This window comes from Calidris pugnax, unplaced genomic scaffold (genome assembly GCF_001431845.1).
Source record: "Calidris pugnax isolate Ruff unplaced genomic scaffold, ASM143184v1 scaffold44, whole genome shotgun sequence".
Taxonomy (NCBI): Eukaryota; Metazoa; Chordata; class Aves; order Charadriiformes; family Scolopacidae; genus Calidris; species Calidris pugnax.
The window spans coordinates 3,165,485-3,187,358 of NW_015094506.1; the positions used below are offsets into that span (position 1 = coordinate 3,165,485).

Here is a 21,874-nt window from a genome sequence, read left to right on the forward strand (position 1 = left end):
CTTGACAGCTTTAAGGTTGGGATATCTGCCACCCTTCACTGGACGTTCATTGGAGTGCTTGTGCTCTCCAATAACAGCACTGAACCTATAGGATAACCACAGGTTAGAGCAAATGCAAGAGACTGAGAGGGAAGGAGGGCAATCTGTGTCTTTCTTTATGAGGTTGAATGGCCCTAGAGCAATGGACCTTAGCCAGAGTGTTCAGGCAGACCCCACCTTTTGCATCGAGCCTTTTAAAGGGCCAGTTATTCTCTCCAGAGGATCTCAGGCCAAACTCAGTTAATGGGAATGTGGGAAGGTAATGGCTCTTCCTTTCCTTGTGAGTCAAGGACCTCACAGGAAGTGAGGACCTCATAGGCCTCAGAGAAGCCTATTCTAAATGGTGGCAAGTGTACATACATGCTAGCTCCAACTGCATAAGAAGTCAGAAGGTCAATTCTTCTTTTTCTACGCATGCTCTTGCAAACTCTACCTTGCTGTCTCATGGAAAGACGGTAGGTAGAAGTCTGTACCTGTTTTGCTGTCCTGCTCAAGGCCTGCTGAGAATACAGCAACAGGTCGGGGAGCTAAAGGTGTAAAGTGCTGCAGAGGTAAGCGTTCATGCGTGGAGAGAAGCCATCCCTCTACACCTTCAGTCCTGCTAGAGAAAGCAAGAGCCCTGTTTGGGCATCACAACTGGTTTGAATTTCACCTTGGCCTATTTATTCACTGTCACCAGCTCTCCTGGCTCTGACATCGTGCTCTCCTGCACACTTCTTTTTTTTCCCCACATTGCCTGCATCAGAGATCTACCACATAAATCACATGGCAACTAAAGACAACTCAAGGGGATGCGTAGAGCTTTCTGGGGCTGTGTGGAGAGGACGGAGGAAAAAGTGCACCTCTCTGCCTCGCAGGTGAACAGGGCAGCACAAAACTGTCCTGCTAATGCCAGCTGTCCCACCAGCAGGACTACCACTAAACCTGAGAGAGGGCTTCATTCATTTTTCAATTCACTCACTTCCTTACATACCAGGGTTCCTAAAAAAACCCAGTCTGTTAGTGGAAAAAAAGGAACAAGCAAGACTTAGAGTACAAGTCACTTGGGGGGGGTCAGGGGGAGGGAAAAGAAGAAAAAGACTCTTCTCCCTTCCATCAACCATCCTCCAATTTTGGAATGTTCACCACCACCCCCACCTGCTGCAGAATTCCACAGGAAGAATCTTTCCTTTAAAATGAAACCACTTCCCGAATCGGATGGATTTTCTGAATCAGATGGATTTTCTGAATAAAGAACTTCCTTTCTTCCCCCCCCCTCTCTCCTCAGAGTATCTCAGGCAAAAGCCCAAAGTACTATCAGCCTCTAACTGCTTATTACAGTCCCCTCAAAGAGAGACGTGTGCTCAGAGATTCCCCAAAATGGTGCTAGGAGGGAAATGCATTTGTGCATTTGCATTTCAGAAGCAGCCCAGGAGCCCCTCATTGCAGTGTGCACACACAGCTTCCTTCACCGATGCAAGATCTTGAGATGAGGTTGGAGGGCAGAGGAGAGGAAGGGAGGAGTCACAGGGCAACCCGCCCCCCCTAATGCTGCTGCGATCTTGGTCACTGGCTCCAAGTTGTTTCAGTTCTGTGAAGCATCTGAACAAGCAGAAGGCAAGGAGGAAAAACATACTTTTGTTGAAAAGATATTGCGCTCTTCAGGATGGACTTTTGTCCCGCTGGTAAGCCTTGACTGTCTTTTGCCTTGTTTTCTGTTGAGGGCTGCATGCTCAGTTTGGTGGGGCAGAGCACACCATGAAATCCCAGCAGCCAGAGTGGATGCTGCAGCTGGTGGCTGGAGGAATGAGATAGTGGAAGATCTGTAGTGGTGCAGTTAATTGCTTGTTAGCCTTCAGCGTTAGGCGTGGGTTTCTTTTTACTTGTTCTCCTATAAGCAAACTCCTTTCACATCGGAAGAAATTTTCCCACTAATTTGAATGGCTTTTGTGCTGAGAGTGTCTACTCTGCTGGTCCCTTGTAGCTGAGCCAGGAACTGACTCAGGGGTATCAAGAGTATATATGTGACACTTGGGATGAGCACCTATAAGCTTTGGCTTCTCTTCCTGCAGCTCTAGCATGGCTTGCAAGCTCCTCAGTGGTATTTCCTTGCAGGCCCCAGAAGCTTGGTTGCCTTTGCAGAGCCTCTCAGTCAGTTGGGTGTCCCAGCACAACATGCTTTTGGTACCCAGGCCTCTCTTGTTAAAGGTAAATGACCGTGTTAGGGTCCTACCAACTCCAAGTGACCTGCAGGTGGGTCTGCCTGGTCCTGGAACAGTATCTCAAAAGGCAGATGTGGGTGGGTGGAGGAGATAAGCCACATCTGAGGAACCGAGAGACATCTCGGGTTTTGTTTCCTACTTTGGCAGGTGAAGGATAAAGTGGTTGGGATTCAGCAGACAAAGACATACTGCCAGACTGAACATTTTTAGCCCCTGGCTGAGAAAGCTCTGAGTGTGTGTGCAAAGGCAGCAGAGAGGGAGGGCTGAGCGGGAATAGGCTGAACAAGGGCCAGGAAGAAAAGGGATCATCTTGCAATGGCCCTGCTGTGTCTGACTCTTTGTCCTCACAGGCTTTTGCGTGTATGATACAGAGCGCAGAACAAAGGGAAAAAGCAGGGCCTGGTGTCAACAACTGTTCTGCGCTTTTTAGCTCCTAGGTGGGTAGCCAAGGAAAAGCCACGTTCAAACCAAATACCAGCCTCGCTTGTCAGGGAGATTGGTGGGACCCATGGGAGCTGAGCTCTTGCCAGCATCTGGCTATGAATGTTGGTGAAGGTGAGTCTCTGCAGATCACCCACCCCTCACCACCTGAAAGCAGCTGTGGACAAAGGTTCTGCAGGACAAGCTGGGCAGGAGGAAGCGGGGGGTAACTCATATTTTGCTGCGTGCTTTGGAGTGTGCTTTCCATGGAAACTGAGGCTTTCAGAACTGGTGGTCCGACACTGGCATTCACTCAAGTTAAGTGATACTGTGTTAATTACGTCTTAAAAGTTCCACACTGCAATAACATAATGAAGTCCAGCTCTGGGACAATGTTTGCTCAGCTCTGGCTAGAGGCAGAGCCTGGAGATAGGCCTGAAGAGACGTGCTGGTTCTGACTGATGTCTTTGCTCAGTCCCAGCCTATCACTTCACAGCTGGGTGGGAGAGTGGGTTTGTTTGATGCTGCTTTGCCTTGGGAGCCAAGGCTGTCCCCAGACGCAGTTTCTCCAGTGAGCTTTAGAGCGCTGGATGTATTTAAAGTTGCTCTGTTGTGGCATGATTTTCCTCAAGGTCAGAGGTGCACATGCACTTTCTCCTGGAGTCACTCCTACCTGGAGATGCCATGGTCCTCCTAGGTACCTATCTGCCACAGCTGTGTGCAGCAGAGACCTATGTCTGTGGGGAGGCTGCTCTCCCCACAGTGGATATCCTCTTCCAGCTTCCTTCAGGACCCTCTAGCAACTGTCTCAGAGAGGCGGCAGAGCCAGTATGCCAAATCCTTGAGCTGGGGGTGTGAAACATGGGAGGGGTGAGAGCCATAGGCAAAAGCATTTGGAAGCATTTGGATTGCTGTAAGTTGTCCTGTGGGAAAAGGGCACCAGGAGGCAACATAAATTCTTCACACATTTTCCCCCATTGCTGGAATGTGCAAATTAGAGTTCTGTGAGGTCCACATTGAATTTTTTCTGACACAAGCTGGAAGAGAACTGTGGGGTTGCTGCAGGAGGGAGACAGATTGGGCTGGAGGGATTTGAAGAGCTGGAAGGCTTCATGTTATCTGCCTGGTACCAGCCTGGTACCTGGCTGGGGAGGAGGTGGTCTGTGCTGGAGATCACACAGCAGACATATCAAAAAAGAAAAGGAATTTCAGGTGAAATTCTTCCACTAGACAACCTCGTGCAGGCAGAAGGTGCCCTCCGGCTGCTCTGTGTGTTGACATGGGTGGAGGCATCCAAACCCATCAGCTGCTACACTCAGAGCCCTAAATTGCCTTGCAAATGCGCCAGCTGAACTTCTGCTCTTATACTGTGGATGGGTAGCATGCGGATGGTCTCTAACAGTGATACAGAGGCAGTCATTCTTCATAACCTTCTGTTTATGCTGTCCTAAGTAGTCACTTCCTACTTATCCCTGTGCTCCAAAAGCTATTTTCCTATTCATTGTCTTTTGCTTGGGATTGAATGCCTCACTTAGCACCTGGATGGCTCTGCACAGCCGTTTGCAATGGGAAATGAGACCACCAAACACAGCACTCTTTGCTGGCCACCTGAGTACCCAGACTTTTGGGTAACTCCGACCTACCCTCCAAATAAGGAGGCTGAGGGCGTAAGTCACCACATCTGGAATTGAAGTCTGTGTTCTGTTTTGAGTGACAGCACTAAAAATACAAGCCTGGGCAGTTCATGAAGAACTGGCAGGTCTTTCTATCTGGGTCTGCCCTGAGAGTAGGGAAGTAACCTCAACAGCCCCACAAATGTGATGCTGATGTGCTTTCCTTTCAACTTTTGTTCTCTGAAAATTAATTTCAAGCAGCAACTTCATGTCCTCTCAGGAGAGGGTGCTCGCCAGTTTTTAGGTGTTGTGTCTTAACCGGAAGACTTAAGTGTCAGTCTGGCTGACACCGTCCCCCTGAAACCTGCGGGTGTTTTCGTGGCGTGTTCTTCATCAGGGTGAAATTTCCCCCTGTGCAAAGAACCCTGACCAGGGCTACGCTTCATCTGTGTCCTGACTTAGCTCGAGAGGGAAGTAGAACTTGGTGGTACTGAGGACTTTGACAGGGCTGAGGCTGTTCCTCAGTCCCCCAGTGCAGGGATGAATTAATTCCCTTTGCCATTGCAAGCCAGGCGGTGCTTCACTCGGAGTGTTCCTCTCCTACCAGCTCGGCTCATTCTCAACGTGGAGAGGGAAGGAAAGGCAAAGCACCCTGATCTCGATGTCCCATCTGCTGCTTGCCCAGCTGCCTCTCCTGCCTTCACTGCCTTCCTGTGGACAAGCCTTTTGTGTTCACTTCCCCTAACTGTAGACCTCAATGTGTGCAGTAACATTGATGGACAACCTCAGAATAGCACTGAGCAGAGCATTAAGACTTCTGTTAGGAAAGCAGAGTAACGTGCAAACACTGACCTCAGAATTATTTTCCGAGGCAATCAGGGACTTAAGCTGTTTAGGAAACAGGAAACCTTACAAGGACCCTCTCTGCAGCTCAGTCTAAATTGCTCTGAAAGTTTGATCCGTCCATTTTTTTCCTGACTACGTCACCCTTTCTTGGCTTTTTATCACTTGATTCCCTCCCCTTCTCCCTGACTCCTATGCTTCTTCTACCCCGCCTCGCCCCCCCCAGTCCTTCCTACTCTTTTCTGAGAAAGTGGACGTGTAAATCCCTTGGGAGCTGGGGTTTTCAGATATTCAGGAGGAAGGGGGATCGAGTTATTTACAGTCTCGGTGGGGGTCGTGTGGGTGAGATGGTGTCCTCTGGGAGCCTCACAACTCTTTGAGATGCTTTAGGCTGCTTCAGTAGACACACAACAACCGAAGCAAGGCAACCAGCCACACTAGAGACTTTGCTGATGAGGGGGGGGGAAGGGGAAGTTCCTCAGGTATGTCCTGCTACGATGCCTTTGTGGAAAGAAATACAGGACAAAAGGCCTTAGTGGCAATTTGTCAAGGGATCACCCCAGTGATTCCACAATTGCCAGCCCCTGTAGGGGTGAGTGAGATAAAGCTGGGGAGGCCATGAGCATGGCTTCATCTCCTGCACACACCAGAACAGCAGGAGACAGAGAGTAAGCTGAAAGACCCAGGCGCTGCTGGGCTGACATTCAAGGGGAAGTCAGCAACCCGCCTAACAAGCAGCAAAGCCACTGCATGGGGGTTTTTGTTGTTTCTTTTTGTTTGCTTGTTTCTTGCTTCCTTGCTTGTTTATTTGTTTTCCCCTCACATACTCATTTGGCTGTTATGACCTGCTGGATGCTACAGGTTTTCCTCCTCTCTTGACCTGCTTCAGCAATCAGTCAGTTTCTTCCATCTCTTCAGAAGGGCTTCTTGCAGAGCCAGGAGGGGATGTGGGTCCTTTTCAGTCCTGATTTCTTGCTGGATCCTTCCCCCTCTCAGAGGCTCAGCAGCTTCTCTCCAGTGAATGCAGTGCTTGAAAACAGCGGGAAAAGTGACGGGAGAGAGACTGCAGCCTGAGAAAAGTAATAGGACAGAATTAGCACATGGGAACCCAACAAGGCAGGAGGATGGGGGAAGGATTAGGATCAGGGAAGGCAGCTCTCTCTGAGCTGTTGTGGCCATGACAGGAAAGAAGGATATGGGCTCTGAGATGACTCCCCTTGTCCCCTTTTCCTTCTGTCTGTCTTGGCTGGTTCCTTCCCCTTTTTTCCCCACTCATATTTATAGCAGTTCTTTTGCACGTGAGATCCACACTAAGACAATTTCCAAGGCAGCTGGTGCCACTTCCCCTTTTTCCAGGAAGATGGGAGGCCCAGGGGATTTTGGCTTATGAAACAGTGGAGCAGGGCACCCAGTGATCTGACCTGGCTCTCTGGACAAGCTTTGTCTTGCAGCGTTTGGGTGCAGCAAGGACCCTGTCTGCAAGTTCTGCAGTGACCTCCCAGGAGCTCCAGTGCTCTCAGCCTTGTGCGAGCCCCCTGTTTTTTTTTCCTGGGGTAGCCATCTGCTTCACCTCTCTAGGGCTGCAGCCTTCTCTTTCTCCTTGATGAAAAGGTTGTGCTTCACCTGGGTTATATTTAGCAGCAGTGCTGTCACCCCAATTCTTCTAGATCTTTTATGAATCATGTTGTGGTTGCCTTGGCTCTGTTGGTATCTGTTCAACTTCCTGTACATTACAAGGAAACCTCCTCTTATTTCTGCATTGTCTGTAGTCCACAGAACAACAGCCTCCCACAGATGCTCCTTCTTCAGCAAAGCTTTCATCCCCCCTAGATCCTGCCCTCAGACTTGAAAAACCTCTATTCTCTCTCTTAAGTCATTTCTGACTCTAGCAGTGGTGGATCAATCCATGAAACCAGTGGCCCTGCATGGGCAGTTTGGATGTAGATGAAGTATTTAGGTCGCAGCTTTTGGGTACATAAAGATGACTGACATAAAAACCACCAAGAGCATTTGGTAAGACCTCTTCATTGCGCTCGTGGCAAGCAAAATCGGTTGTGTAGGCGGTGGGGGGGTTGCTGCAGGCTTAGATCAGAGGGCTACCAGCACAGCAGCTGGCTGCTAGGACGGGTATATGGGTCTGTGCTGCTTGCTCCGCACTGAAAACCATTTGCAGGACAAAGCTGAGGTGCAGTGGCTGCAACAGCACAGCACATAGATGCTGAAACACAGAAGTCAGAGTTGCAGTGGCATGACCCTAGGAGAGGACAGGCCCTGAGTGGTTGAGGCAGCTTTTCCTGTGATATGTTGACCTTAGTACTATTCTCATTGCTTCTTCGCTCTTCCAGGGTCAACTGACTTGAGTGAGGCTGAAGAGGCTGAAATAGAGACAATCAGGCAGCACAGACAAGAGCTTCTGGAGGATATTAAGGTAAGGACCTTGCTGTTCCTCCTGTCTGCCTAGCCTTCTCAAGACTATCTTCACCAAGGAGCATCTTCACATAACAATCCAGGCCATGCAGAAGTGCTCTTGCACAGGAGACATTTGCTCTGGCGTGATCCAACTTGAATTCTGAATTTCAGGCTGCCCTGCCATAATTGTTTCCAGTGTGCATCCAACCTATGGCACTCTCTGCTGCAGGAGTCATCAACTACCCTAATGAGATATTTGAGAAACGCTGGTCAGCTCATTAGCAGGGGTGAGCTGGGATTGCATATTTAGGATTAAGGAAATGAGTATGACTTTACTAAGTCACACTGGCAGGGATCTGACTCAGCATTTATGATTATTTTTAATTACTGATTACCTGCTAATGACATATCAGTCCTAGTTACCTGCTGCATCCCCATGTGTTTATCCAGCTTTGGTTTGTGGACCTCTAACAAGTCCTTCATGAAGGATCCTGTCTCTTTAGAGAGGTTTGATGGCAGGACCTTGCACACAAGTTTTCATGGTTGAACTTGCTTTTTTTCTCTTCTTTTAGCAGACCCAAACATTTATCCACTGACTCCTAAAATGTCTGAAAGTGACAGATTCAAAATCAGTCAGTAATATCACATCGCAGCCACGCATGGTGCCGTACACTTTCTATTCTGTTCTGCCTCCACCACCATGCAATGTGGTCTCCTGTTTGAGAGAACTTATTGCATTGAATCATTGGACTTGCACTGATTTTCCCACAACGTGAAGATGTCCCGATGCCTGGGGAATGTGTGCGGTATTTCCTTGCATAAAAGATTAAGCCAAACTCCCTAACACTCTCAGGCTTCCAGACTCATCATCTCTGCTGCAAATCAGAATGGTGTCTTGTCCCTTCCTGCAAAACAGGCTATGAATGTATGTGCATATGGTTTGCTTGTATGTGGTTCTTATCTCTTCACTTTTTCGAGTGGGCAATGGGCATTATATAGGAGGCAGAATACTTGAACAGGAATACTGTATTTTTTACCCACTATGGACAGCAAAAAGCTGCTAGACTATACGGACCCATACTCTAAATCTCAAAGCCATTAACCAATGGGGTATGCACTGTCCAATGGAACAGGATGAGTTGAGGTGAAGGAGTACCTAGAGCTAGAGACATTCTCCCAGATGGATTTCTTCAAAAAGTATCTAGCAATACTCTTTAACGCAGAGATGTGGGTGGAGAGGGAGGAGGGGAGAGGATGGCTCTAGACTTGCCGATTACACTGCCAAAAGACAGCAATAAATAAAATAACAAAACTGACAATCATTCGAAATACAGGACTGATGATCACAGCTTTGTTACGTTTCTGCAATACCTGAAGCTTAGTAAGGAACACTGCCGGCTCTGGAGGCTGATGAAGCACAACAGAATGAAGGCCAGAGCAAAACTGAAATCCAGAAGCTCTTTTAAATTATGGGATATTGGAGAACTCCAGTTCCCCTGTTTGGTTTCATATGGCAGCCACACCCTCACTTCTTGATGAGGCAAGATCTGTCACAGAACAACCCTTCTTCCCCTGCCTATTCTGGTTTGTGTGGGAAAGAATTCAGGTGATTCCTGGAAGAGAGCTGTGATGCAGTCTGGCTCTGAGGAGGACCGTAACACAGGATAGAAGCAAGGAGATATAGACATCTTCATTTCCCTGGTAACGCAGAATATCCAGCCAAGAAGGCCATGGTCTGTCGTGGGCCTAAAGGAAACTAACTCTACAATTGATTTTTTAAAATCTGGCTGTGATTATTCTTCTTTTACTCCTCCTCTCTTTTTTCTCCACCTAAAGACAGGTATCTGCTCAATGGTATTCAAATGATAGATATGTTAAAAACTCTGTTTCACAATGTGGCCACTTCGGATTCATATTGACCTCACAGCTACTGGTTCCACTTCCCCTTTCCTGGATGTATAGTATGGTTATGCAAAGTTAAAGCTAGAAGGAAATGGGCACAATGGAAGGAGCCTCACATCTGACATTGTTTGAGGAACTGAAATCAACACTGGGGTGAGTTCTCTGACACTCTCCACGCTGGCTGAGCTTGATTTTCCAGCCTTGATTGACAACAGGCATGAGAACATCCTTTTGTCCCTCTCTCCCATTGTTTTCATCTGGAATTCAGCAGGGTCACCCCAGAGCAGTGCCCATTTCATAGACGTCCTTGGCTGGTTGTGACCATCTGACCTGTCCTTTTCCTATGATTGAGGGAAGAAGTAGGACATGCTCTGTATATCTCAGCTGTTTCTCTCTTCATCACCTTCATCTTCCTGACTTTTCCTTTGCAGAAGCTGAAGGAAGAGATTGCTGAAGTGTTTGCAGAGATTGAGCGCTTCCAAAATGCAGAGGAAAGGCAAGAGGCAGACAATAATCCTGGGGAGCAGAGCAGGCAAGTAGGATAATATGGATATCCCTTTGTTTACAAAGTCTCTCTCTTGATGTTGAGAAAACAGAAACACAGATGGGATTTGGATCACAACAATGACAGGGAAATGAGACAAGGAATCCCCTTCTCTTCTCTGAGATTTCTCTTTATTCCTGGATGGTCAGGAATAAAGGTCCTTGAGATATCTGAGTTACCTTCTGAGTGAATTGAAACATGGCCCTTTATTCTGAGTTTCTTTCTTTCTGAATTTCCTTCTTCTTCATATTTGCAGCAAACTTTCACAGAGGGATAAAATTCTGTCTCTGGGCCGGAAGAAATTCAACATGGACCCTGCAAAGGTAGGATTTTCTCATTCCATTTATGAGGAGAAAACTGGGAGGAAGATTTTCTGTTGGTTACTGGTCCATTTGCAGCCATCCACTACAGCATGGAACTGTGGGGCTGGTTTCCTACCTCACTAAGGCTCCAGGATGCAACACTGTCCTTCCTGTCCCTGAATAAGGTCTTCTGATATGATCAAGCTGTGTTGCCTCCCCCCATCATGTGCCTATAGGCCATCCCATTAGATGCAACCTAAAACTAAGAGAGATAAAGGGAGGATGGTTTAACACTGCCAGTGTGCCAAGAGAGCCTTCAACCCAGCCCTCCTTCAGCCCAGCTCTTCTTGCCTGTGAGAGACTAAGAATTGGCCATAGTGTGATGGAAGAGTGGGAAGTAAGAAGAAGGTGAAGTGTTTGAGAGCAGGTAGGGTTCCTTGGCTCATTTAGAACAGAAGAGGACAAGCTGCCTCTGTAATTTTGGAAGTAGTTTTGGTTTTGATAGTCATGGTTAGATTGTAGAGTGAATCCAAGTTTTCCACTTTCTGGGACTCTGGACTAGTAGGGTCCAGACTCCATAGCCTTCAGCCCTCTGCAGAAAACTCTAAAATCTTCATGATTAAGTAGAGAAGATGTGAGAGAGACAGTTTCCTCCTCCTTCCTCCTCACTGGTGGACCGTGTTTTTTGAGCTCTGTACAGAAAACCACAAGCTGTTTGTTCATTGTCAGCTAACAACCACAGCTATCATCTTGAGTAGCTGCTGGTCTGACAACTTTTCATGCCTCCTACTCGGCCGTGCTGAGACCGTTAAGATGCCTTTTCCCATGTCTGCACCACAGGTGGAACGCTTGCCGGTCCCCTGGACATCACTCTGCCCGTAAGAGCTATCTCACAGCAGTGACATCAGTACTTACAGCCTGCGTGAGAGCAGGTTTCAGTTTGTCTTTCCATCTGACCATGGTTTGAGGCCCCAGAGACATCTCTTTATGGCACTGTGCCATGCTGTGCTGAAATACCTGAACTAGTTCTGACCCCAAACCAGTTTAGCTTTCTTAGTTCAACGCTGATGAGCCTGGTTGAAATGTTATACTGTGTGCCTATATTGCTTCTACTTTAGAATAAGCATATGCAGACCTCTGTTTATTGCTTCCCTTTTGATACATGCCATAGGCTGACAGGTTCTGCAATGCAAGGAACTTTCTTTGCCCTCCTTGCTGAGGTTACACTTCATCCATGCCATGCTGATACTTTAAATGAGTTCCCTATCACCAAGATCTCAGGGCAAGTTCCTGAGGCTAGAGAAGGTGGGCATTAGGAATCAAATGCTGAACAAAACCTTTTGGGAGAAACATTTTCTTCTGGAAAATGGAGCCACATCATCACTGCAATGCTTTGCAAAATTAAATTGATCCTACCGAAATTCCGTCTGGGGAAAAAGAAAGGAAAACAGTCTGGAAAAATCTCACAAACATTTCAATTTCTTCTTTTGAACCTGCTTTTCCTTTGGGGTATTTTAGAAATAGTTCCTTATATATTACAAGGCAAAGTGATTTGATTCTGTTGGAAGTGAACATTTTGATGGATCTAAAACAATTTTCATTCCTTTATTGTATTTTGTGAGGAGAATTGCAATGTGGTCTGGAGAGTTGCAGTGGTTTTAGATATTGCTAATAATCTGTACAAAACCTCAACTGTCTATGACTTCAAAAATCATTAAATTCCCTCTAAAAGGGAGTGTTCGCTCTTTGCACCGCCCAACTCAGACACTCTATTTTCGACACTCTATTTTCCATAGAAAACATACTCCATCCTTACTGGCTCCAGCCAGAGGATGGAGCTGAAAAGATCACAGACTTCTCTGTTCTATGGCATAGAAGAAAATCCAGGAAAGAATAATTTTGAGTTGTCTCAAGCCCATATTTTTTCCTGTGTGCATTTTTTATTATGTCTTTTTTTTTAAACAAACACTTTTTTCTTTAGGTTAAATTAATTCAGAAAAAAATTACATTTAGGAAGAGAACACTGAGATATAGAGACACGGTTTAGTGATGGTTTTTATCAGAGTTAGGTAGATGATCTTAAAGGTTCCTTCCAACCTAGACAATTCTATGATTCTATATTTTGATTGGAAGTTTTTAAATGAACTATTTTGTCTTTGCCTTTGTCTGGGTTGGGCTGGGTTGGCCAATGACAAGATGACAGATGCTGACCCCCATCTCTCACTCCAAGGAGAGGAAGAAAAAAGAGAAAGAGATTTATGAGTTTAGGTAAAACTAAACTACTTTAATGAAATACTAAAAATAAAATTAAAAAAAGGAAATAATGAAATAGATGCAATATATACAAATATATACAAAACCGTATCAAGCTCCCAGGGAGATGTCACCAGCAGGCATTGGGGAAGCTCCAGAATGGATTCAGGGAACTGAATTCCGGGACTCACTGATGGGGATTGAAGGTAGACAAACTGACAGGGTCCTCCTCAGTTGTCAGTCATTGAAGAAAGAGAACCATCAAAGCAGAGCCACTGAAGAAAAGCCCACCTGACCCCTTTGATCCCTCGGCTTTTATATTGAGCATGGCAGATGGGATGGAATAGCCTATTGGTCAGTTTTGAATCACAGGACCTGTCCACAACCAACCAAGTCAGCTGACCCCGGTTGCCGCAGAAACAAGTAAGAGCGACAGGCTCTCTCACTGAATGGAAAGTTGGCTCTGCTCCGCTTCAAACCAGGGCAGCTTTGAATGTACTCGCCTTTTGGACTTTTAACCCACATTACCCTTTTTTGTTTGCTTGAGTTTCCACCCCAGTGAAACGTTTATCTAAATCTAGGGACAAAATGGAAGTGGGACTCACCAACCATGGTAGATGAAGAGGCATGGAATAAGAGTGGGAACATGGCTGTGGTCTCCCATAGAAGGGCTGGGGAGTAACAGAGGAGGCAACATCATCAAAGCCAAGGAAGGCTGGTATCAGGGTGTTGCGGTCTTACTGTCTTATCAGCCCACAGAACTGTCTTACTTCATTGTCTTGCTTCTCCTTCCCCAGGGGATCCAGTACCTAATTGAGCACCAGGTATTGTCCTCAGACCTGCAGGAGATCGCCAAATTCCTCCACAAGGGTGAAGGCCTGAACAAGACAGCCATTGGGGATTACCTGGGTGGGAGGTGAGCAACTCAGCTAGGATGAGAAGGCCCTTTGGAGGCCCTGTCCTGCCTGGTCCCTCTCAACTAATATATTAGATGACCCCTAGCAGACCTCAGCCAGGTGCCAAGACTAAACATATCCCAAACTGAAGTGGGCTGGGTGGGCAGTGCCTCCTGGGGAGGGGGCCCTTTGGAGTGTGGCTAAGGCTAGCTATATGGGCTACCTGTCCTCCTGCCTGTAATGGGGTCAGTCTTCCCAGACAAGAGCTTGCATCTTGGCTTCTTATTGATCAGAGGGGGAATGGAGGCTGGGATGGAGCCAAGTGCATGTCATCACAGCAAGGGACATCCAAACTGAACAGAGTCAAAGCTCTCTTCTGACCGTTTCCCCCTATCTTCTCCCAGGGACCCCACAAACATTCAGATCCTCCAAGCCTTTGTGGCATGTCACCAGTTTGCCAACCTCAACCTGGTGCAGGCACTCAGGTGAGTGAGCATGCAGGATGCAGGGTGTGGAGCAGGAGCCTGCTCAGCCACTGAGTCTTACCACCCAGGAAGGTTGTGATGACCTAGTGGGCTGAAGTGGGGCTTTCCAAGGCTCTGCTGCATGTGTTGGCTCCGAGACTGTTGCTCTGTGAGGTGTTAACACCTTTTCCTGGGGGAACTCTTTCATGGCCCCTTGACTGGACTGGCCATAGGCAAAGAAGATGGGGAAAGCAAGGGGGGTCATCATGGCTTCAATGCTTGGGGGGGATGGGCAAGTTATTTTCTGCACCAGGAAACATGTCTGTCCACAGTGCCCATTATGTTAGTGACAAAGTGACTCTGTCTTAGGGTATCATGTTTTCCTATAGGTCAGTCTTCTGGCAGGATTTTCTCTTGAGGTTTCTGCTGCCTTGCAGGGTACTCATTAGGGAAGGGGAGCCATGATTTCCAGGATACTTAGTTCTGCTTCCTCCTTTTAGTGTTTTTGAGGCTGGTGAGCCCAGACAATTTCTAGAGAGAGGAGGAGACCTCCTGCTTCATGCACTGTGCTGTCTCCCCAGTGTGATGGGATGACTTCTTTTATTTTCATGGTGTGCCATGGGCTGATGGAAGACATAAATATCCCTTTTACCCAATCTGACTAACTCTCTGTCATGCTGCTCCTGATAGACAGTTCCTATGGAGCTTTCGGCTGCCTGGGGAAGCACAGAAGATTGACCGGATGATGGAGGCCTTTGCCAACTGGTACTGCAAGTGTAACCCGGGCGTATTCCAGTCCACAGGTAGTTATGGGGAGAAGAAGGCCCGTAAAGCTCAGCTCCACTGTTTGCTAGAAAGAGGAGCTTTCCTTTTCCATTCACAAAGCACAGAGGGCATCACTTGGAAGTGTGGATGCTTTCCCTTAAGGTGAAGGAGGCAGCCTGGTTCCTGTGAAGCTTTTCAATAGGCTAAGGGTCTTCAGTCCTCCTTTTGCTACTCTGCTCCAGTCCCATGAGTAATAGACTTGAGAAGTGCTCCCAGCCCCACATGAGGTAGACCTCATCACAGCAAGGATAGCACTGACAGACATGGGTCTGTAGAAAATTTCCTCCTGGCAGAGCCATTATCAGATCTGATCTACCCAAGTTGCCCCATTGCCCTGAGTGGATGGAATCATCTCCATCATAGGAGATCAACGCTCCTCTAGTTCTATCTGTCCCTCTTACTCCTAGAAGAAGGGACATCTCCCTTTTCCTCCTACAGTGGAGAGGATGAGGCTGTTCTCCAGTGACTGGAAACCAAGCCACCTGTTAGGGTGTGGATTATCTGCCCTCTAAGACAAGTGCCACCCATCCTGGTTTTCTTTCTCTTTGCAGATACCTGTTATATACTCTCCTTCTCTATCATCATGCTTAACACCAGCCTGCACAACCCCAACGTGAAAGACAAACCCCACTTTGAAAGGTTTGTGTCCATCAACAGAGGCATTGACAATGGAGGGGACCTGCCAGAAGAGCTCTTAAAGGTAAGAAGACCTCCCGTTTTCTCATCAGTCCCTCTTTTCTCTCTGGATTTGGGCCCCCTGAGAAGCTAAGGTCCACAGTGTAATACAGGTCTAGTGACCTTCTGCTGTACAAGGGGAAGGGCTGCACAAGGAAAGAGTATGTACAAAATGTATGTACAAAATGTACAAATGTATGTACAAGAGTATGTACAAGAGTATGTACAAAATGTATGTACAAAAGCAGAGCTGGAAAATGTGGAAACAGCTTTGCAGAGGGGCTGCACACATGCTTATTGGTGAGGACATGGAGCAAGAGAGACGGGGCTGGAGACATGCAGGGAATAGCAGTATCAGTTTAAAAAAGTTTGTGCTTTTGTGTGAGATATTGTACCTGTGTGAGAGAAGAAGACATGAGTTGTGGGTGTCTGTGTGTCATGTAGGTATGAAGCTGTGTGAATAGGGTACCCACCTCTGTGGGAGGTAGCTGGGCACCTCACTCTTTTGGCCAGATTTGAAAGTCCTAGCCCCTGAGGCAATAGTCTGTATTTTGTGTGTCTCTATGTGTGAGACAATGTCACTGTGGCCCAGATTATGAATCCCTCTCCCTTGTTCATACCTAACTGTCTTAGCTGACTCGTGTTCAAATCAGTCAGGACAGCTGTGCCTGGCCTCTCTTACACCAGGATATATCTTTGAGTGAGTAGAAGCAACAAACCCCAAGTGAGTGTCAGGGTCTCTTCCAGCATCTGTTCTCAGCATCTGTGAAGCTCTCAGCGTGTCCATGGTGTCTCTGATCACAGAGGATGAATATGCAAAGTGGGGCAGATAGAGTCAGGGAACACATCCATTAGCAAATCTGGAGCTACCATTTTCCCAAAAGCTCAGCAGACATGGGACCAGCCCTATGAGGCAAGGCAGAGATGGGCAGCCTACCTACATGTATCTAGCTTCACCCAACCAACCTGGGGAAAATAACTTGTGTCTTGTGAAAGAGGCTGCCTCATCCCACACTTGGGTTTGCTGAGCAGCATCCCCTCAGGGTAAACGCTCTAGATTTTTCTCCAGTGTCGTTTCTTTCGGGCAATTTGAAAGAAGTTGCAAGAGCCTGTAGTTTAATGTGTTTTTTTTCTTGGCATGGGACTTGTGTAATAAATTATGGCAAATCCAATGATGTGAGCAACATTTTTGTATCCCTTGAAAGCCAGTAACCTGTCCCCCTGTCACTCTGCTCTTATGAATATCACACTGCGTGTCCCTCAGTGCAAAAGCCTTGTTTCTGTGAAATGTGCCTCCTTGTGGTCATGTAGATGTGTGTGTTGGATACAAGTTCTCAGCAGACTGTTTGGCACCACCACCCCAGGGCCTAAATGGGGCTGCAGTCTCTGCAGTGTCATGTCCCGTCCCCCTACCCAGTGCCTTAGTACTACCCACAGTGGCACTCAGGTGACATGCTGGGTTTGGTCACTGCAGCCTCTCTGGATATGGGTGCACACTTTTGTGTCTGTGGCTTTCCAAATCAGGTCTCCTTTTTTCACACAAGATGCAGAAGGGAGCTGGTGATCCCCTATGAGACCCTGTGAAGCGTAGACTGAGGGTTGTTGTACACCCTCGTGCTCACTACCCACTCCCTGCCCCATTCACCTGTCCCAGTGGAAACAGTGATGAACCAGATGGACCTAGGAGGGTTGTGTACAAGATTTGTCAGTAATCTGTCTTTCTTCCCCTCTTTCCCTCACCAACGCTCTGGGGCAGAATCTGTTTGAGAGCATCAAGAACGAGCCGTTCTCCATACCAGAGGATGATGGGAACGATCTCACACATACTTTCTTCAACCCTAACCGTGAGGGCTGGCTCCTGAAACTAGGTAAGGGGGAGGGTTCCCTTAGCTCTTCTGAATTGCGTGCCTACCTGCCTCCCACCACACATCTCCCCCCGAAACCCACCAGCATCCCCGCTGTCCTTCCTTCCCATCTGCTGCGGTGGGATGAGGCTGACACCTGCTGTTGAAACCAGCCGCCTGCTCTCTCCTCCCAGCCTGCCCCTGCAGGCTCTGACTGCTCAAAAAGGGACTTAAAAAGAGATCCCTCACCCCTCCCCATTCCCAGCCCCATCAGAGCAAAATTGGCTCCTTCTGTTTGTGTCCACCATACGGCATCATATCAGCAGTGAGCACCACAGATGCCTTCTTGGGGCTGATCTCCGGGGAGAGCTGGGAGGGTATGCCTGTGTGTGCGTGTCTGGAGCTTGAGGGGGGTGGGAAGGATGGCGGAGTGTGTGACTAATGGCTTTTGAACCTCACTGCTTTTAGGAGGACGAGTGAAAACCTGGAAACGCCGTTGGTTCATTCTGACCGATAACTGCCTCTACTACTTTGAATATACCACGGTAAAGGCTTAACTCCCAGTTGGGAGACTGTGTCTTGAGTGTTTGTGAGCCTCTGAGGGGCCAGGGAGGAGCAGAGGGTGGGGAGCAACTCTTTCCTGCAACTCTGTGCTCTCAGGCTGAACTCAGTCCTCCTCTTCTGTGCTGTTTCTTCACCTCTGGTCTTGAGGAGAGAGGCTGGACGCTGCAGCTATTGCTGTGATGTCCTGTTAACTAAGCTCCCGGTTGTGTAAGTGGAGATGGTCTCCCCAGGCATACACTGCCCTTGTCACACCTGCAAAGGCATATGTCTGAGAAATCAAGGAGGCTCTAAATGGTGGCAGAGATGCGGGGAGCATATCGGGTGTTAATTCATGTTTTCTTGCCCTCAGGACAAAGAGCCTCTCGGTATTATCCCCCTGGAGAACCTATCAGTCCGGAAGGTGGATGATCCCAAAAAGCCAGTAAGTCTCCATTGCTCAGTACTCTGCCAATGCAGGCTCTCATTTGGTCAGAAGAAAGAGAGGGTGCACACACCCTATTCCTACCTTGCTTTTCAGAGGGAAGGTACCATTCCAAACTGCCTTGTCCCCCCATCTAAACATGACGGTATATAAACATGATTGCATTTTACTAGGGAAGATCTGATGTGAACAGACACCTATCCTATGGCTGCCTTGCATGTGTGTGTCTAGAGGGGTGCAGAGATAAGTGCATACAGCTGACACCCTGCTCATTGGGCATCAGGAGATGTGGGTTCAATTTCTCTCCCCAGGACTCACCATAATGAGTTACAGCACATGTAGACCAAACAGTGCTGTGGTGTTAGGAAACCTGCCCAGGATGTGGCACTCTTTGTCTGTGGATCTTCTATGGATAGCCACTCTTTAATGTGGCATGACCCTTGGAGAAGTGACTTCTATTTGTGTGGTGGCACACAGAAGAGAGGATGTTGCATCTACTTAAAAGGGATCTTCATAAAATTGTCATTAAAAAAGATCTTCATAAGTGAAGCAGAGTTACAGATCCCAGAAGGAGTTTCTGATAACTGTTGATGGTCCATCTCTCCATAAAGCATGTTTTAGTGTCCAGCCCTTCACAGGAAGGGTGTGTTACCAAAGATGGGTGGTCTGGAGATCTAACTCATAGGGGAGTTCTTGGGGTGGGGAAGGAAAGGGTCTGTTGCATTTCAGAGACATAAAGCTCTCCTTCCCTTTGGAAGCTCTCTGAGCCCATCACCCATGGTTGAAGGCAGCATAGTTTCCTTGTTCCACCCTGTCTGCCCCTACTGGTCCATTTTATTCCCTTTCTGACAGAACTGCTTTGAGCTCTTCAATCCTAACTGCAAAGGACAGAAGATCAAAGCCTGCAAAACAGATGGGGATGGGAAGGTGGTTGAAGGCAAGCATCAGTCCTACAAGATCTCAGCAGCCACACCAGCAGAACGTGATGAGTGGATTGAGGCAATACGGTGAGGAGACCTTGTTCAGCCCCAGGGACAAATGGTCACACAGTTTATTTGGCTATGAACGTGTGAAAGAGGTTATGGAAAGAAATGTTTGAAGTCTAGTAACTATGGTACCTCTTGACTTAAAAGAGTTTCAAGGTGCCTTCTGGAGAATCTCTATCCACAGCTAAACTCTCTGCTGTGGGTCTACAGATCTCTAGACCTACATTTTGGTGAGCGGCCCCTCTGCGCCAGTTCACTTAGGTTGCCTATGCTGCTCTCCAGCACTAAATCTCTTACTTTTGCTCCCATTTCCTCTTATTTCCAGGACCAGCATCACACAGGATCCTTTCTATGATCTGGTTTCTGCCCGTAAGAAAAAGATTGCCAGCAAAAACTGAGCCCTGACCTGGTCACTGTCAGCAGGAAGATGTAGTTGTTGGACAGCTTCCCTCCCATGCTGGGCTCTTCCAGTGAAGAAATTTGGGAGTATTGGTTCCCTCTGCCTCCCACTTGGCAGGAAGATGACTGACAGGATAACTTGCCAGATTTGCTTCTTCCCTTTCCAAACTGAAGGCAGAGGCACAGGGTGCAACCTACCGAGGACTGTGAGAACTGTGGGCATGGTGTTTCCCACGTCCAGATGTAAAGGCTTAACAGCAACTGGGCATTGGGTTCTCCCATATAGCCCTAGGCATGTAGGATGGGATCTGAGGGGAGACAAGAATGTCTCCAGGCCCTCCTGCCATCAAACCAGGTATTTTTCTATGAGGAACCATATAGATGCTCTTGGAGCAACCAAGCATGGTCCAGTCAGTTGCACAGCAGAAAAGCCCCAGTGGTTTGGCTTCCACAAACAGATGTCTAGTGGTTGTTGAGAAGGGGCCACTGATATTTAAGACTTCACTGTGAAACCAGGGGCCAAGATAGGATGTCCCTCTGCTCAGAAGAGAGACCTCTTTGCCTCTTCCTGTAGCTGTGGGCATCATAATCCTGGGAAGTCCCTGCTCTGTAACTGAGTCATAGGTTTTAGAAAATTAAAGATGTTGGATGGGGAGATAAGGGGTAACTGAGCGTAGAGAGGCTGTGGGACCAGGCAAGTGGCTCTGGGTCATTTGTCTCTCTGTTCTGAGACTCAAGGACCACCACAGGTCTCCCTAGGGAAGAAACCTGAACACTAGCTCTCCTCCTGTGACTGTCGTTCCCCAGCAAAGGTTACTTCCATGTACCACCCCAGGGACTTGGGTATCTGAAAGGCCCGCAGCCAGAAGGCATCAAAAATTGGATGTGTGTACACACCACACACACAAGCACACACACACAGAGGGGCATTCCCATCTTCACACAGTGGTTTCGTCTGGAGTCTGGGGTGGTTTTTTTGTCTCTTGTGTAAAGAGAGAAATAAAAGGGCTTGAAAACAAGCCCCAAAACCCAGGGTAACACGAACATTTTAGCGATAAGGGCAGAGGATGTGAGATATAAGAGTGTCCTGTTCCTGTGCCAGGCGAAGCAGCCCGAGCACCACGGCAGCTCTGCAGTGCACACACAATGCAGGCAGGGCAGCAGCAGGCAGCTGCTGGGTGGCACGGGAAGGAGGAGCAGTTAGTGGGACCAGAGGAAAGGTGCAAGGAGCTGTGACACTGCAAGCTGGGGACAGCACGGAGGCAAACACCAGTGACGTGCTAGAGGCAATCACACCTATGGGGTAAAAGGATGGGATAAGCTATTGTTATTTCTTCTGTTACCTTTCGGGTCTCTTCTAGTAAACACTGGTGCTCTCTCAGTCTCTTGGCTGTTTTTCTTCCTGCAGAGGGCTCTATCTACCAGGCAATCTCCAGCGGAGCCAGCGCAGCCCGATTATTCATTCTAGTTATTTTTGCCCAAGCCACAGGAATGTTGAATTAATTTCAAGAGGCAGGGAGTGTATCTCGGAGTTGAAGCACGCGCTCACCCCAGAGAAGGAACGTGAAGGTTTTCTTCTGCTCGCGACTGCAAATGTCTCCTGCCTTGAATCTCTTTGTCACTGATGTGATACGGAGTGAGTTTGCTGCCCACTGCTCTAGAGCACATGTGCTCACACACACATTCACTCTTGCTTTGGATTCAATGCAGGGAGGCAGGGTCATGTCCAGAGGTGGGAGGAGAAGTCAGAATCTGGCCCTTTATCTTGGCAACCTCTCCAGGATATGAAAGAGAAATATAAATATGCACTTGGTTGGTAAAAGATGCCTCAGAGCCTAGGATTTGGGTGAGAAATGTCTCTTCTAGTGCCTCTCAGGCTCATGCTCTGTCTGACAAAAGCCATCAAAATGTAGCCTGGAGTCTCTCTTCTACCCACGATCTGGTCTTGGGTGAGGGAATCCAGGCTAAGCCATCCCTAGACTTCACCTGGATCATTTCTATGACACAAGAGTCTATCCAAGCTCTTCCCAGTCCCTCCTCATCCCAAATCCTTGCAATTCTCTTCAGGCTGCTACATCCTTTCCCCTCCCTTCTTCCCCCAATACCCACACACTGCAGAGCAGAATTATTCCTAGTGGGGACAGGGTTGGAAGGACAACTTGTGAGAGGCAAAACGATGCACAGAGGTAGGCAATTGTGTCATTTTCATCCATCAAACTAACCGTAAGAGTCAGGTGGAGATGGACCAGGTTTCCTCTCTCCTAGAGACTGTGG

The 21,874-nt window shown here is 47.9% G+C and overlaps 1 protein-coding gene across 1 annotated transcript; it reads left to right on the forward strand.

The window, feature by feature from the left end:
• The first annotated feature begins 1,473 nt into the window (after positions 1–1,473).
• Positions 1,474–20,501, forward strand: CYTH4 (cytohesin 4). Its single transcript, XM_014963429.1, has 13 exons — positions 1,474–1,703; positions 7,462–7,544; positions 9,859–9,959; positions 10,228–10,294; positions 13,324–13,442; positions 13,827–13,907; positions 14,577–14,689; positions 15,263–15,411; positions 17,143–17,254; positions 17,699–17,775; positions 18,144–18,215; positions 19,068–19,222; positions 19,527–20,501. The coding sequence occupies exons 1-13, from the start codon at positions 1,685–1,687 to the stop codon at positions 19,597–19,599; spliced, it is 1,221 nt and encodes a 406-aa protein (XP_014818915.1). The 5' UTR covers positions 1,474–1,684; the 3' UTR covers positions 19,600–20,501.
• Positions 20,502–21,874: the final 1,373 nt, after the last annotated feature.